This window comes from Excalfactoria chinensis, chromosome 20 (assembly GCF_039878825.1).
Source record: "Excalfactoria chinensis isolate bCotChi1 chromosome 20, bCotChi1.hap2, whole genome shotgun sequence".
NCBI classification, from domain to species: Eukaryota; Metazoa; Chordata; class Aves; order Galliformes; family Phasianidae; genus Excalfactoria; species Excalfactoria chinensis.
The window spans coordinates 36,989-52,322 of NC_092844.1; the positions used below are offsets into that span (position 1 = coordinate 36,989).

General features: G+C 56.7%; 1 protein-coding gene across 3 annotated transcripts; it reads left to right on the forward strand.

Annotated features, from left to right (window-relative positions):
* Positions 1-2,044: 2,044 nt before the first annotated feature.
* Positions 2,045-14,857, forward strand: LOC140261233 (uncharacterized). Of its 3 annotated transcripts, none has more exons than XM_072354442.1 (10): positions 2,045-2,238; positions 3,776-4,611; positions 10,366-10,497; positions 10,577-13,288; positions 13,403-13,459; positions 13,630-13,881; positions 13,959-14,023; positions 14,253-14,328; positions 14,491-14,537; positions 14,629-14,857. In XM_072354442.1, the coding sequence occupies exons 4-10, from the start codon at positions 12,968-12,970 to the stop codon at positions 14,828-14,830; spliced, it is 1,020 nt and encodes a 339-aa protein (XP_072210543.1). In that variant the 5' UTR covers positions 2,045-2,238; positions 3,776-4,611; positions 10,366-10,497; positions 10,577-12,967; the 3' UTR covers positions 14,831-14,857. The 3 variants fall into 3 exon arrangements, with proteins under 3 accessions (XP_072210543.1, XP_072210542.1, XP_072210545.1); XM_072354441.1 differs by having other exon boundaries at positions 10,603-13,288; XM_072354444.1 differs by having other exon boundaries at positions 2,062-2,238; positions 10,366-13,288; positions 13,630-13,686; positions 13,822-13,881.
* Positions 14,858-15,334: the final 477 nt, after the last annotated feature.

Below are 15,334 nucleotides of genomic sequence, written 5' to 3' on the forward strand. Positions count from 1 at the left end.
CAAGTATTTATAAGGGAATGTTTGCAAGGAGTCCCATTATCAGACTCAGTTCTTTCTGGGGTGCCATGTCGCCACAGGACTTGTTTCTCAAGACCCAATTTGGTGTCTCTGCTGCCATCTGTCGCATGGCAACCACGTGGAACGGAGATCCCAGAAACACACACATCTCTGTCATGGTGTTATCTGGATCAATCTGCCCGTGACAGGGTGGGGGAAGAGGGGCAGTAGGGCTGTGGGGCCCCCGACAAATGGGAAGGGAATAGGGAAAGGGGTAGGGAGATGGAAGCTGGGCACAAGGAAACAAAGAGAGCAGCAGCAACAATCTAAGGAAGAAAACTTCTTTCACTAACTATGATCAGGGAATGCAAGGTAACCCAGGCCCCACAGGCCGGACAGCCGGCTTCTAGCCGGGCAGGGAGCCTCGGACAGGATGGGTTTTGGCCTGGCAGGGACCTCGGCCTGCAGGCTTTTGGCCTGGAAGGGCTTCCCCGGCCTGCAGGCCTTTGACCTGGCAGTGCCCCCCAGACCAGACAGCTGGCTTTTAGCCTGGCAGGGCCCCCCTAACCGGGTTACCAGCTTCAGGCCTGACAAGGTAGCCCCCAACTTTGTGGCTGGCTTTTGGCCTCACAGGCCCAGCGGGTCAGTCAGCCATTTTGTTGCCAGGCAGTGAGCCCCAGGCAGGCTGGATGCTGGCCTGGTAGGAATCCCCAAGCCGGCCAGCCAGCTTTTGGCCTTCCAGTGTTTGCTGGCCGGCGGCAGGCTCTTGGCCTGGCAGGGCTTCCCTAGTCGGCCTTTGGCCTGGCAGGTGCCCTGCAACTATCTGACCAGATGGCTTTCACCCGAGGGCCTTCCTTGCCAGCTGGCTTTTGGCCTGGCTGGGACCCCATGTGCCAGCAGGCCGGCTATTGGCCTGGCAGGGCCCACTCAAGCCACCCGGCTGGCATTTGACCTGGTATGGCGCCTTGGGACAGCTGGGTTTTGGCCTAGCAGGGACCCCACAGGCCAGCCAGCTGGTTCTATCCCGGCAGGGACTCCTGGGTCTGCCAGCTGGGTTTTGGCCATGCAGGGCTTCCCTGTCTGGACGGCCAGCTTTCATCAGAGATTCGAGATCTTTCTCAAGGGCTGAGCCCAGCCTGTCTCCAGAGCCCCAAGACACAGCATGCAGGCAGCCACTTCTGGCCTGGGGCTCACTCCAACTTCTCGGACAAAGGGCACAGAAGATCAGGCCCAGAAGGGCCCGCCCAGCCAGCCTGCCGCCTTTTGGCCTGGCAGGTTTGGGGCCTGGCAGGGCTTCCCTGGGTCCGCCGGGTTTTTGTCTGGCAGGGCCCTCTGTGCCGGCTGCTTGGCTTCTGTGTGGCAGGGCACCCCGGTTCCTGTTCAGCTTTTGGCCTGGCAGGGTTCCCCTGGGCCCCCCAGCTCACAGGGCTGGCCCCTCTCCACATCAGCAGAGAGCCCCGGGGCAGCCGGTCAGCTGTCTGTGGGGAAGGCTGCATTACAGCCCAGGCTCCTGGCTCAGCCTTGAGGGATGCGGCCCCAAAGCCATCAGCCACTCAGGCGGACCCCTCCCGCTCTGTCCTTTCAGTGTTCTGCCACCCATCCGGGCAGTGCCTGCAGCCCCAGAGCGGCCTGCCCGGGGAGTCCTCCGACAACAGACCCGGATTGCTGCCACCCACAAGGAAAGAAACGGGGGCTCCCACTGAGGAGATGGCGGCGGCAGCAGTTCCGGCCCGCCTCCGGCCTCTCATTGGTCAGCGGCAGCTCCAGCCCAACCCCGTCCTCTCATTAGCCTGCTGCTAATTGGCCATCGGCAGCTCCAGCCCGCCCCTTGCCTCTCATTGGTCAGCGGCAGCTCAGGCCTGCCCCCCATCTCTCATTAATCAGCTGCTCATCCGGCCCGCGCCGGCCTCTCATTGGTCAGAGGCTCATGCGGACCTCCCCCGGGTTCTCATTGGTTAGCGGCATTGCCGACGCGTGTCACCGTCTCATTGGTCGGCGACAGCGCCAACGGCTCTGATTGGCTTAGGCTCCATTCTGAGGCGGGAGCGGCCGCCATCTTGCGGCTCGGGGCCGCCCGGCTCTCCCCTCGTTCGGCTGCAGCCGCTGCTTGCCAGAGCTGTGCGGGCAGCACCGAGACGGAACCGCGGCGCGACGGGAGCGGTGCTGAGGATGGCGGCGCCGGAGCTGTGCGGGAGAACGGCTCCGGGCCGGGGAGAGGAAGCGGTGCCCGGCGGGGCTGAGGTGGGATGTGGGTGTAGGGGGCAGCGGGGGAGGAGTGGGGGGGAAGGGAAAGGTGAGGGGGGTGTGGGGGGACTGTAGGGTAACATGGGGGTATAGAGTAATATGGGGCTATGCCAGGGGGGTATAGGGTAATACGGGGCTGTGGGTGGCAGTGGGATGGATATAGGGGTGAATCGTGGGGGATATAGTGGGGTTGTAGTGGGCTGTGTGGGGATACCAAGGGATGTGAGGAAATGGGTGGCTGTGGGGGAATGTGGGGAGTTAGGTAGCTGTTGTGAGAATGTAGAGATATGGAAGTGTGGAGGGGTTATCGGGAGTGATCTGGGGCTGTATGGATCACTGGGGGGCTGTAGAGGGATATAGGGGAGTTGAGGGGGCTGTGTGGGGACTGTAGGGTAACATGGGGGTATAGAGTAATGTGGGGCTATGCAAGAGAGGACATAGAGTAATATGAGGCTGTGGGGAGGTACTGGGTAATATGGGCTTATGTGGGGGGTGGATATAGGGTAATATGGGGCTGTCGGGTGCTGTGGGATGGGTATAGTGTATAGTATAGGTGTATAGGTAGAGTATTCAGACTGGGGGATATGGGGTTGTAGTGGGCTGTGTGGGGATACCAAGGGATGTGAGGAAATGGGTGGCTGTGAGGGGAATATGGGGATATCGGTAGATGAAGGGGGAATATAGAAATGCATGAGGGGGCTATTGGGAGAGATCTGGGGCTATAGGGAGCACCGGTCGGGGCTGTAGAGGGATATAGGGCTGTGCGGGGCTTATAGGAGGATAGGGGACTAGGGGGACTGCGGGTGTAGATGTAGGAGTATATGGGGCTATAGGGAGCTTCACAGTGGCCATAGGAGGGTTATGGGGTTCTAGAAAGTTGTGTGGAACTATTGAAGTGGTATAGGAGGATATGGGACAGCGGGAGCTCTGGGGAGGATATAGGGGACTGTGGAGGGGATAGAGGGGTGATGCTGGGCTGTGGGGGGCTACAGGGGATCATGGGGCTATAGGGAGCTTGGGGACTGGGGTGTTATATAAGGCTGTGGTGGAGGTTCTAAGTGGGGCCTGTAGGGTGCTCTGGGTGGGCTTTAGGAGGGTTATGGGGGTATGTGTCTCTAGGAGGCTATAGGAGGATTTTAGTGGGATACAGGGTTATAGGGGATATATGGGGCTATAGAGTGGGTTTTAGGGGCATGTGGGGTTAGAAGGCTCTCCCTAGCTTTCCCCTCCTATTTCCCCCTCCCTTTCCCCCTTCCATAGCAGGGTGGGTGAAATGCTAGTCCTGAAATTCAAATCAGAATTGGAATTGTATTGGACTATATGACTGTTTTTGTGGGAAAACAAGGGGTATGAGGGCCATAAATATAAGGGTGAAACAGTCCGAAAACAGTGGGGTGATAAGATGTCCACAGGGCAGCTGGAACCAGTTTCAGGGGTGCCCCTTTCGCAGGGTTGAACATTTACAGCGTGGAAGATGACGAGCCTTCATTCCAGCACGTAATGTTTCTGCCCTTTCTTTCTCTTCCACTCGCAGGGGGTCTGGATTCCCACCTTCGGCTCCTTTGACACCATCTCCAAGGAGATCAGGACTGAGGACAGGACCGTGACTCTGTGCTGGCCTGTGTTTGACCTGACTCTCAACATCATGTCCTGCAGGGAGACCCTGCCAGGTATGATGGGGGATTAAAAGCTCTGCTGGCTTCATAGACCGGGCAAACTTGGCCACCGCCTTCCTTCTCAGATGCAGACCTCCCCCTCAGAGGAGCCCGTCCAAACGCGGGGCCAATCTGGATGATGTCCCTTAGAAGCAGTTCTAGGGAAGCAGCTGTGAAACAGCAACTGTGTCATCAACCCCGTCCCTGGTATTTTTTCAGCCCACAGGAAGGTGGAGGCCCTGAAGTGCAGCCAGGTGGCCGCAGCTGCTTCTGTGAGCTGGCAGAGAGCGCAGGCTTGTATCCAGAACACTGTGTCGCTGCTCCACCGCCACCACCTCTGGTGTGGTGCTGCTGGCACACAAGGGGTCCGGGACTGGGCGGTGCCACCAAGGGGCAGAACTGGGCTCCTCCCATGTCATGGCAGGTAGCATGCTGCTGTGCCAGTGTAACAATGGGCAGCTGCCAGCACAGGCCACATTGTCACCGCGTTGCCGTGGCGACGTCTGATACACGGCCCCCCTGGAGGGGGTGAAGGCGGAGCACAGCAGTGGGTCCTGCATCCTGAAGGAGCATCTGGCACAGAGCAGATGCATTTGATTGGTGGGCTCCGGCATGGCCGGCGCCAACAAGGAGCAACCCGTCGGCACGAGGCGGAACACAGTGAGCAAGGATGGCCCTGCAGCGGGGTGCGCCTCCAGCCTTATGGACACCAAAGGTACGCGGGTCCACAGCCAGCACAGGAGCGGTGCTGCAGCCCATCTTGGTGCTCAGCAGGAGAGGCCCGGCACGGGGACCACCTTGGGGCTGTCTACGTGTGGGGCTGGGGATGGAGGGGAGGTGAGGGGGGTGTGGGGGGACTGTAGGGTAACATGAGGGTATAGAGTAATATGGGGCTATGCCAGGGGGGTATAGGGTAATACGGGGCTGTGGGTGGCAGTGGGATGGATATAGGGGTGAATCGTGGGGGATATAGTGGGGTTGTAGTGGGCTGTGTGGGGATACCAAGGGATGTGAGGAAATGGGTGGCTGTGGGGGAATGTGGGGAGTTAGGTAGCTGTTGTGAGAATGTAGAGATATGGAAGTGTGGAGGGGTTATCGGGAGTGATCTGGGGCTGTATGGATCACTGGGGGGCTGTAGAGGGATATAGGGGAGTTGAGGGGGCTGTGTGGGGACTGTAGGGTAACATGGGGGTATAGAGTAATGTGGGGCTATGCAAGAGAGGACATAGAGTAATATGAGGCTGTGGGGAGGTACTGGGTAATATGGGCTTATGTGGGGGGTGGATATAGGGTAATATGGGGCTGTCGGGTGCTGTGGGATGGGTATAGTGTATAGTATAGGTGTATAGGTAGAGTATTCAGACTGGGGGATATGGGGTTGTAGTGGGCTGTGTGGGGATACCAAGGGATGTGAGGAAATGGGTGGCTGTGAGGGGAATATGGGGATATCAGTAGCTGAAGGGGGAATATAGAAATGCGTGAGGGGGCTATTGGGAGAGATCTGGGGCTATAGGGTGTAGACTTTAAGACCCTAGAAGTCCGCAGCTGGGCCAATTACCGAAATAACACCAAGAGGGTGAGCGGTAAAATGGCGATTTCTTAAAGCAAACGCTTATATAACCTACGCCCTTCGTGTACGCCTCTCTTGTACGCGTCATCGATCCTTCCAGAAATTAGGGAGGGCCTGTCGCGTGACAGCCCGATATCCCTGTATTTCGCCTAATACAACATCTCCCCCTCCCCATGCTAAGAGAACTTAACCCGTTACAATACGCAACACTACAGATTCCTAACAAACCCTTAACTAAACCTTAACAAACTCTCTATAATATAATTAGTAGCATAAGGCACAACCATGTTATGAAAACACCACCACAACTGTGTGGAGCGAGTGATTGAATATTCCTCTTGTTGTCAGGAACCTTTCGAGAAGCAATTCTCGTCTGCGATGTTTTCCATCCCTCTTCATTCTTCTTACGCCTGATGTATCTTCTCTGTATGGTGAACATCCGTCAAAGTCTTTCTGTCCATATCCTCAATAGCGTCCATCAGCTCATCAGCACACGGCAACATGCACCATCATTGCATTAACGTGTACTCGATATGTAGTGACTAGGTAACTAGAATCTCAACCTATAGGATAAGAAGATCACACCTTAAGAGATAAGTGAAGTTGCAACCACAGATTAAGTTGGCTGAGACCCAACAATTCCTGACTGAATCCCAAAGGTCCCTGCACTTATTGTTCGAGCGATGCTTATCACTGAGACCAACAGGAGCAGAACAACCTCAGGTACCAGATTCCCCATTGACTGCTCCTGTAAAGAAGGAACTCTTATCCCACTTCCCATAGTCAGTAAAGTGAGAAATGAAGCAGGACCCATTGTGAGTCCTAACGTAACTGGGCAAACCAACCACAGCAACAGCGATTGTCCAATGGTATCGGACTGCAGTCGAGCCAGACCTGACATGCTGAGTGGCCATAATGACAATAGAGGAGGTACTCACAGCAATAACCCACCATTGGCAGGGAGACAAGCAAGGCTCCCAGGTGACATCCATTTGCCAGATCTGCAGCGATCCCAGGCCAATGACAAGTGTGCTGGTAACTTTATCTGCTGTTGCATTACCTGTGGCAAAAAGGCTTGGCACCCCAGAGTGATCACACACATATAAGGGTGCAACAGGAGCTGTGCGGACGACCAAGGCCTCTTCCAGAGTTCCAGCAGCCTCTGTACTTGAGAGACCTTCCTGGCCCATCCGGGCCAACTGCTTGACTGCAAAGATGGAATCTGCAACAATGTTAGAGGGTATCATTCGCCAGAGGTGCACTGCAGCCATTACAGCCATCACCTCAAGCATCTGCACGCTGACCTTTCTGTTTGTGAAGACAGCAGCCTGCCAACTACTGTTGGAATCCTGCCAAACCTTCGCCCTGAGACTAAGAGTCTCATGCTGCACAAGCGATCCTTCCATGCAGCTCTGTACGATCTTTTGCCAAACTGCAGGCCTTTCGTTAGACCGATTTTTGAGTTCTTCTGCATCGGATCCCTTTAGCTGACCATACAAGGGCTTCCTCAATCCTGAAGGCATTCCCAAAGCACTCCGAACCCACTGGAGGGTTCCTACCATATTCTGCACATCCCATAGTGTCTTTACATGTGGTTGAATATCAAGACCCACCAGCTGCATCATCTCAGGACTAAACTTATATCCCAAGCACTCTGCTTTAATCCTCCCCTGCATGCCTATACCATGCACAGGGTGAAAGGAATCATCCTGCTCATCTGCCAACACTCTCCCAAGCTCTGTCATCCACCCTTCTTTCCAGAGTGTGTATTGCACCCACTTGAGAATCACGTATGCGAGGCTTTCAGTGTCATGAGGGAGCACAGGGCCATGCACCGTCAAAGTTTCCGCTGTGTTTAAAGCTAGAGGCAAACAAAACTCTCTGCAGCAGCCAGCAGCCCGATGCCGGAAGGCGGAGCGGCTCCGCGCCGGCGAATCGAGCCCCAGTCCCCTGCATGTCAGGCAGGCAGCAGGAGCCACAGCGAGCGAACAACTTGCAGCTGCGGGCCCTGCCGGTCCCCTTTGGACCTGGCTACTCCCCCCCCTGGGATAGCACCACGTTTGCGCTCCCCCCGGGTCTGGAACACGCCTACTTCTCCAACCACTTGAATTAACCGCGCGCCCGCACTCCCCGCCCCCCAATGACAAAGGTGAGGGGTCGAGAGGGGATGCGGTCGTAAAACTCTCACTAGTCAGTGGGGTGCTTTTCTGATGGTCTAACACATACTTAATAATTTGCCCTGGGGTGGTCAAAGTCCCAGGCGCCGCTCTAATTATCTGTTGAATCTCTGGAAGCGATCTCTGCTTGAGGCAATCTATCACGACCAAGGACTGAACATCCTCGGGCAGGTCAGACCCCTCAACAGCACGAAGCAAACGATTTGCAAAATCAGAGAATGACTCAGAGGGCTCCTGTTTGATGTCAGTCCATGGGAGCACAGGCTCTGCGACCTTAGCCACTATCCACAGGGCTGTGAGGGCTGCAGTTGTAAGCGCAGCCAGCTCTCCCGCTCTAAGCGTCCTTGCCTGGCCATCAGGAGATCCCACCATACCATCTGCTAAACCCAGAAGGCGAGGGAGAGTGGTCCGGGTGACTCTAGCCCCTCGGCCCTCACCTTCACGTTCATTGGCTGGGTGGTCAGCATTGCGATTCGCCTCTGCCACCACAACCTGAAGCAATCTATTCCATTCATCATACCACAGAGTATACTGCACGGGTTCAAGAATGACCCGCATCAGGTTGGTCACATCATACGGTAAAAGACTTGAGGCCATAAGAGCCTCAGCAGCCGACATAGTCACTGGAGAACGCAGACCCTTGTTCTTAACTAATTCAGCAAGGCGAGTAATCGCCTTGGTATCCAGAGGGGTCCACGCTGAACCCTCCTGCTTTACAACTATCGGAAGGGCAAACGTTGTTGTTGCCGGGTCGGCTGCCTGGAGATCTTCTGTCGCCCGAGCCCAATCAGTGAGTGTGGGCGGGCTCACGAGGGGGGGTGCTGTGGGGCCACATCCCCCCTGGGCGGGCTCTTGGGCTACCCGCTTCAGATCACCACACCCACAGCCACGCTCACTATCTTGTGGGGCGGAGTGATCCGCCCCCTTTTGGGAGGGAACACTTTGGCAGGCAGAACCTGACGGTGGGGAGGTACCGCCCACCCCCCGCATGCTGTTATCAGCTCCGTTACTGACATGACCACATTCCTCAGGGGGCCGCCCTCCCCCTTCGTCCCTAAAAGGTTTCAAGGAAGGATATAGGTTCCGAGCAGGATAAGGAGGTGGGGGCTGGGTGTCGTCCTGGTCAGAGCGGTCTTGCGCAACTTCCTTCTGGATTGTTCTCGAAGGTGAAGCATTGGGTGGAGACGAGGAGGCCGGCGCCATCTTGGCCCCTTCCGAACCTGCAGAAGAGACAAGATTCCCCCCCGCCTCCAACCCCAATAGCTCCCTAGCGCGCTGGATTGCGAGTTTCTCCTCCCGAGCCGCTTTCAACGCCTCTAAGATAAATCCCCAGACCTTGAATTCCGACACCCTATGGATGGCTAGCGTTCGCTGAGATAACGCGGTCGTAATTCTATCCCAGTTGTCAGGATTGTATAAATCAGAGGGGGATACTAATAGTCCTTCTTTCTCCAGCAGCAAGAGGACTGCTGTAACCTCCTTCTTAGAAGGAGTTTGTTTTCCACAGTGAAGTTTACAGGCATGAAGAATTACCTTGATAACGGCTTCCATGTCGCCCCGGCCCACGTCTCCGGCCGCCCCCGGGCGCTTCCCAGACAGGTCCTGGGGATTCTGAGCGCTCTCTGTCTCTCCCCCGACGAAGAATCTTGGCCACGATCTCTCCGTCCCGGGCTTCTACCACCCACGGCAAAGGGAAATGAAGCGCCACCCGTGGTAGGATCCTTGCCGTTATGCTAACAGCTGCCCCCGTCTCTTCTAGGTCTTCTAAGTCTCCTTATCAGTCTGCACTGTTGTAAATCGCAGCTTATCACGTCGGCGGGTCACCATTTGAAGACTTTAAGACCCTAGAAGTCCGCAGCTGGGCCAATTACCGAAATAACACCAAGAGGGTGAGCAGTAAAATGGCGATTTCTTAAAGCAAACACACGCTTATATAACCTACGCCCTTCGTGTACGCCTCTCTTGTACACGTCATCGATCCTTCCAGAAATTAGGGAGGGCCTGTTGCGTGACAGCCCGATATCCCCGTATTTCGCCTAATACAACAATAGGGAGCACCGGTCGGGGCTGTAGAGGGATATAGGGCTGTGCGGGGCTTATAGGAGGATATGGGGCTGTAGGGTGCTAGGAGGACTGCGGGTATAGATGTAGGAGTATATGGGGCTATAGGGAGCTTCACAGTGGCCATAGGAGGGTTATGGGGTTCTAGAAAGTTGTGTGGAACTATTGAAGTGGTATAGGAGGATATGGGACAGCGGGAGCTCTGGGGAGGATATAGGAGACTGTGGAGGGGATAGAGGGGTGATGCTGGGCTGTGGGGGGCTACAGGGGATCATGGGGCTATAGGGAGCTTGGGGACTGGGGTGTTATATAAGGCTGTGGTGGAGGTTCTAAGTGGGGCCTGTAGGGTGCTCTGGGTGGGCTTTAGGAGGGTTATGGGGGTATGTGTCTCTAGGAGGCTGTGGGTGGGCAGTAGGAGGATTCTAGTGGGATACAGGGTTATAGGGGATATATGGGGCTATAGAGTGGGTTTTAGGGGCATGTGGGGTTAGAAGGCCCTCCCTAGCTTTCCCCTTGTATTTCCCCCTCCCTTTCCCCCTTCCATAGCAGGGTGGGTGAAATGCTAGTCCTGAAATTCGAATCAGAATTGGAATTGTGTTGGACTGGAATATGACTGTTTTGTGGTCTTGGATCTGAACTGTGTTTTCTCCTGGGGCTTCAGGTCCAGGTACTGTTTAATAATGACGTTGGAGAAGGTTTCAGCATCCAGTTTCCTGCTCAGGAAGAAAGAAGGAGGGTTCTTGAGTACTTGCTGACATGTGGAGCTGAACCTCCCCTTCCAAGTAGGCAGCAGGTGAGGCCGTGGTGCATCTCAGCCTTTCCTCAGTGCAAGGTAGCAGTGATTCAGGCTGTGCTTTGCGCTGCTTCTCCAGCAGCACTTGTGCTTCTATCTGAGCAGCAGGGCAGGAAGGGAACGGATAACCAAGAAGAGCTGGGCTGAACAGGATGTGTCAGCTTCCTCGGTGAAGAAGGAAGAGCAGAGGAAGCCCAGCGTGAGGGTGGAGCTTGCAGTGAAGAGCCACCATCTTCCTCAAGGGCTGCACCCAAGGAGACCCGACGCAGACCATCCAGGCTGCCGCTTCTGGCCTGCGACTTGGTGCAGCTTCTCAGGAAGAGGGTTAAGAAGATCAGGGAAGCGTGGGAACAAGCCAAGGAAATGGCAGCAGAAACATCTCCTGGTGAGACCAGCCTGCCCGAGGAGCCCCCTGTTGTCCCATCTGGGTTGCTGCTGCCCTTAAAGGGTGGAACAGGATCTCCCACCGAAGAGATGGTGGCAGCAGCATCTCGTGCTGAGTCCAGCCCACCCATGGAGTCCCCCACCATCAGATCTGGGCATGGGGTGCCCAGGACAGTCAGAGCTGCACTGGCGGCTGCAAAGCATCTGCTGTGTCCCTTTTGGGTTATTGAGACCCATTTGTGTCATTCCAGCTACATATCCCAGGGGTTGGCAGCAGAGGATGGTTCCCTGACGGGGAATCGAACCCGGGCTGCGGCAGTGAGAGCGCCGAATCCTAACCACTAGGCCACCAGGGATATGTATTTTTCTGGAGTATGAACCTTTTAATATTGACAGCAACATCACAAAACCACGACAGCTTCCCAGGACAGACAGAGCTCCACCGGCGGCTGCAAAACAGCTGCTGAGTCCCATTTGGGTCATTGAGACCCATTTGTGTCATTCCTGCACGCCACTTCCTTGAAGAAAAGCAAAGGAACAAGGAGAGAGAGTGAGGACTCTTCCCAGACCCCTTGCCTGTTTAGGAGCTGGAAATGTTTGAGGCAAGAGATAAAGACTGTCACGGCTTAGTAATATTTCCTCTTGCTATTCTACATCACAACATCATATTTAATATAAACATCTACCTACAAATAAACAATATCAAAACACAATATGCACATGGATCTGTATACATATATATACGCAGAGTTACCGACTGCACTGCCCTAGCGTCAAATTCCCTTGTGGTACACATTAAACATCCCCCCCAAACACGACACTAGCCCTAACCCTTGTACTGCCTTTCCAAGCCCGTGGATTGGCCCTTTTGGCCTGGCAGGGCACCTGGCCAGCTGGATTTTGGCCTTGGAGGGCTTGTGTGCTATGGGAAAGGGAATGAGGAAATGTGAGGGAAGAAAGGGGAGAGACAGAAGGGATTGGAGGTGTCCATGGGAGGGGATATGCAGCCCTTGTTCTGGGTGATGGGTAGGGGGTTGGGGCACTGAGGCACGCGGCCTAAAGCAGACCCAAAGGAGTGACAAGTGGCTGCAATAAGAGAGGGGCTAAAAGTAGGGTGTTGTGGTCACACTGTGTCCATGCAGAGGCGGATCAAAGGGTGAAGGCTTTGGGAGGAATTGTATGGAGGAACTGAGAGAGAGCAGAGGGAGGGTACTGGGGTTGATGGCAGCATGAGGAGCTCCATCCTTTAGGACTTTGGAGCAGATGATGAGTGAGGGAGGGGAAGCCCACAGGGGTGCAGGACATGGTGTGCATGGCATGGAGCTGGGGAGGCCTCCCAGAACTGTGAGGTGAGCACTGCCAGGCAGGGACAGATCCCAGCAGTCCCTGCTGAGCACGAGAACAACGACACGGACACAAAGAGTGTAGGTTTGCTGAGGGATTTATTGATCATCAGAGGGTGTCACTGATCATCGGGGTCCTCACTGGGCACCAGAGGGCAGCACAGGCAATGAGGAGCCTTGTCCCTGCAAGGTTTGTCCCCAAGGACTTGGGGCAGGAGAAGGACTGGCAGCAGCCAAGAGACCCGGGGCAGGACGTGGGTCCACTGGGGATGGAAGCCACAGCCCCTGTCCCACCTGCATGGTGACTCTGGCCATCCATAGGGCACCCTGAGCCTGCCCCCTCCAGATCCGTTCCTCTGCACAGCCCCATAGAGCGCAAAGGAAGGGCTGGAGGTGACAGTGCCCAGGTCCCCCTGGAACAGGCCACGGACAGTCCCCTCCATGCCATCAATTAATTCCCAGCCCCTGATGCCCGGTCCTCAGGGCTGCGGAGACACCCAGGGTCCCCAAGTGCCCTGTGGGGCTGTAGTGTCCCCGTGCCGCTCACCTGGACGGTTGGGGTTGGAAATAGGGGCAGGGCAGAGAGGCAGGGAGACTAAGGGGAGGGAAATAAAGGTGCCTAGAGACTTGGGGGTGCCAAATAGAGAGGAAGGGGGAGCTGAAAGGGAGAAGAACGGGGGTTGGGGACCAAAAGAGATGAGAATAGGGCTGCTAAAGAAAGGAGATCTGTTGGTTCCATAAGGATGGGATATGGGAACCCAAAGAGAGGGCATTCTCTGGTTCTTAATGACCTTCAAGGACTCTTCCAGCACAAACCACGTTCTGTCCCTGTGACCTCCCAGGACCCTCCTGTGCTGGTGACGTCACAATGTCGCGCTGACCTCACAGAGCCCCCCCGGGGTGGGGCAGGGGCAGTGGGTCAGCGCCGAACCTGCCGGCCCCATTCTGCAGGCGGTGCAGGTCCTGCGAGCAGCTGTGCCAGTGGTGCAGCAATGCGGGCCCAGTTTGCCAGCGGAACATTAACAGCTCTGCAGCGCGTGGAGCTGCTGCAGCAGCTGGAGCAGGTGAGCTCTGGGTGGACGGGCACAGAAGGGCCGAGCTGCCGGCTGGAGGGCACCCTGCCCACGGCATGGCAGCAGAGAGCCGGGTGCCAACGCCGCTCCTTTCCCCTCCCACAGGCTTATGAGCGGATGATGGAGAAGCGCACGGCCGCGGCCAGGGCGTCTTTGCTGAAGGTGAGCAGATGCTGCTGTGTGGGGTGCGGTGGGGTGGGAGAAGTGCCCTCGTGTGGGTCTGCAGCTCCAGTCCTGCAGGCCCTGCTTGCCCCGATGGAGGAGGCAGGAGGGGACGGAGCCCCGTGGGAGCGCCGGTGCCCTGACGGCCGCTGCTCTTCTCTTTCGCACAGGACGCCCAGCAAATACGGGCTGAAAGAACGGCTGCCCGTAAGGAGGAGCTGGAGCAGGTAGGGGGCAGTGAGGGCTCGTCCTCACAGCTCGGCATCCTCACGCCTCTGGCTGTGCAGGAGGACCTCGGTCCCAATCCCTCGGGTCCATGGGTCCCAACGCAGCCACCCCTCATTACAGCTGTTGTCTTGCAGGAGAAGCAGCTCATTGCCCAGCTGGAGGAGCAGCTGAAGGCTGGGAGCGAGGAGATGGAGGTAGTGTGGAGGGGCGAGGGGAGCGGGGCTGCCCACCCCCGTCTTGTGGACATGGAGCTCAGCCTTTTGTCTGCCAGGTGCTGCGCCGGGAGAAACAGCGCCTGCGAGAGGAGCGGGAGGAGCTGGAGCTGGAGGGTGCCTGGTGAGTGCATGGGAGCCACCCATGGGACCCTGCACCCCACGCCTGCACACGGGGGTCTCTGACACACCTGGGGCAGCAATGGGACTGCAGCGCTGCTGGGGATGGGGCTCTGCTTCCTGCATGGTGTGGCAGAGCGGCCCCGTCCCAGCCCTGGGGTGGGCACACGCTGCTGGGGAGCCCCCGCGGTGACAGAGGCCGGCAGCCTCCAACCAAGCCTTGTTGCCCACAGGCGGCAGCATCAGATGGAGCTGGAGGTAGAGCGCGTGCCTGGGGCTGTGCTGCCGGAGCTGGTGGAGGCACAGCTGGTAAGGGGCAGAACACACAGCACCCTCACCCCATCCAACAGTGGTCTCCCTGGGGACAGGGCTCCCTGCAGCACCGTTGTGCTGCTGGGCTCCCGAGTCCTGCACGAAGCCCTGCTGCGCAGCGGGCCCTGACCACCATCCCTGCCCCATCTTCACCTACAGGAGAAGAAGGAGCGGGCCAGGAGACGTGGGCTCTCCTTCTGGATGCAGTGAGTCTCCCCTCCTTGCCCTGTGCTGAGCCAGCAGCAGCCAGGCTCCCATCAGTGGGCTGATGGCCAGGACCCCTCTTTTGCCCCACAGGACCATCTGCCTCATCTTGGTCTGCCTCCAGCTGCTGCTCATTGCTGTGCTGGGCTCTGCCCTATTTTACGCCCAGCACTATGACCAGGAGCTGCTCTATCGGCTCCTGCTGCGGGTGCTGCCCCAGCCAATGTACGCTCCCGTGGCGTACTTTGCAAGCAGGACCCTGCGTGTGGTCTGTGATGGGCTGCTGCCCATCTGACCGCCCAGCTCAATAACCCCTCCCAGCTCGGGGCTGCATGCTGGGGCAGGGGACAGGGCTCTGTCCACATGGAAGGGGCCTGTCCTGTGCTCCTGCCCCCAGGCACAGCAGTGGGGGAGTGCTGGCAGGCGGCTGAGTGCCACCACGTTGGACTTGTTGGAAATCAGTCTGGACTGTCATCGGGAGCCGCTGTCAGCTGAACAACAAACCTCCGACGGCCCATCAGACAGAAGATCCGCACCTGACAGCAGGATGTGGCTGGATCTACGAGCACTGAACCGCCTCGCTTTGCTGCCTCTCTGTCTCGTTTTCTTCCCTGTTTTCTGTCTTTTCTCTTGGTCTTCTTTCATTCTTTGACTCATCAAAGCAGCTGTGGCCTATCCTAACGGCCTCTCATTGTAATTAGCCCATTACCCAATGTTACCTCCAATTGGTTGTTAAGAAAGCCCTCAATAAATACATACCTATTATTCCCCTCAGTTTGGTGGTTGTGTCTCTTTGCTG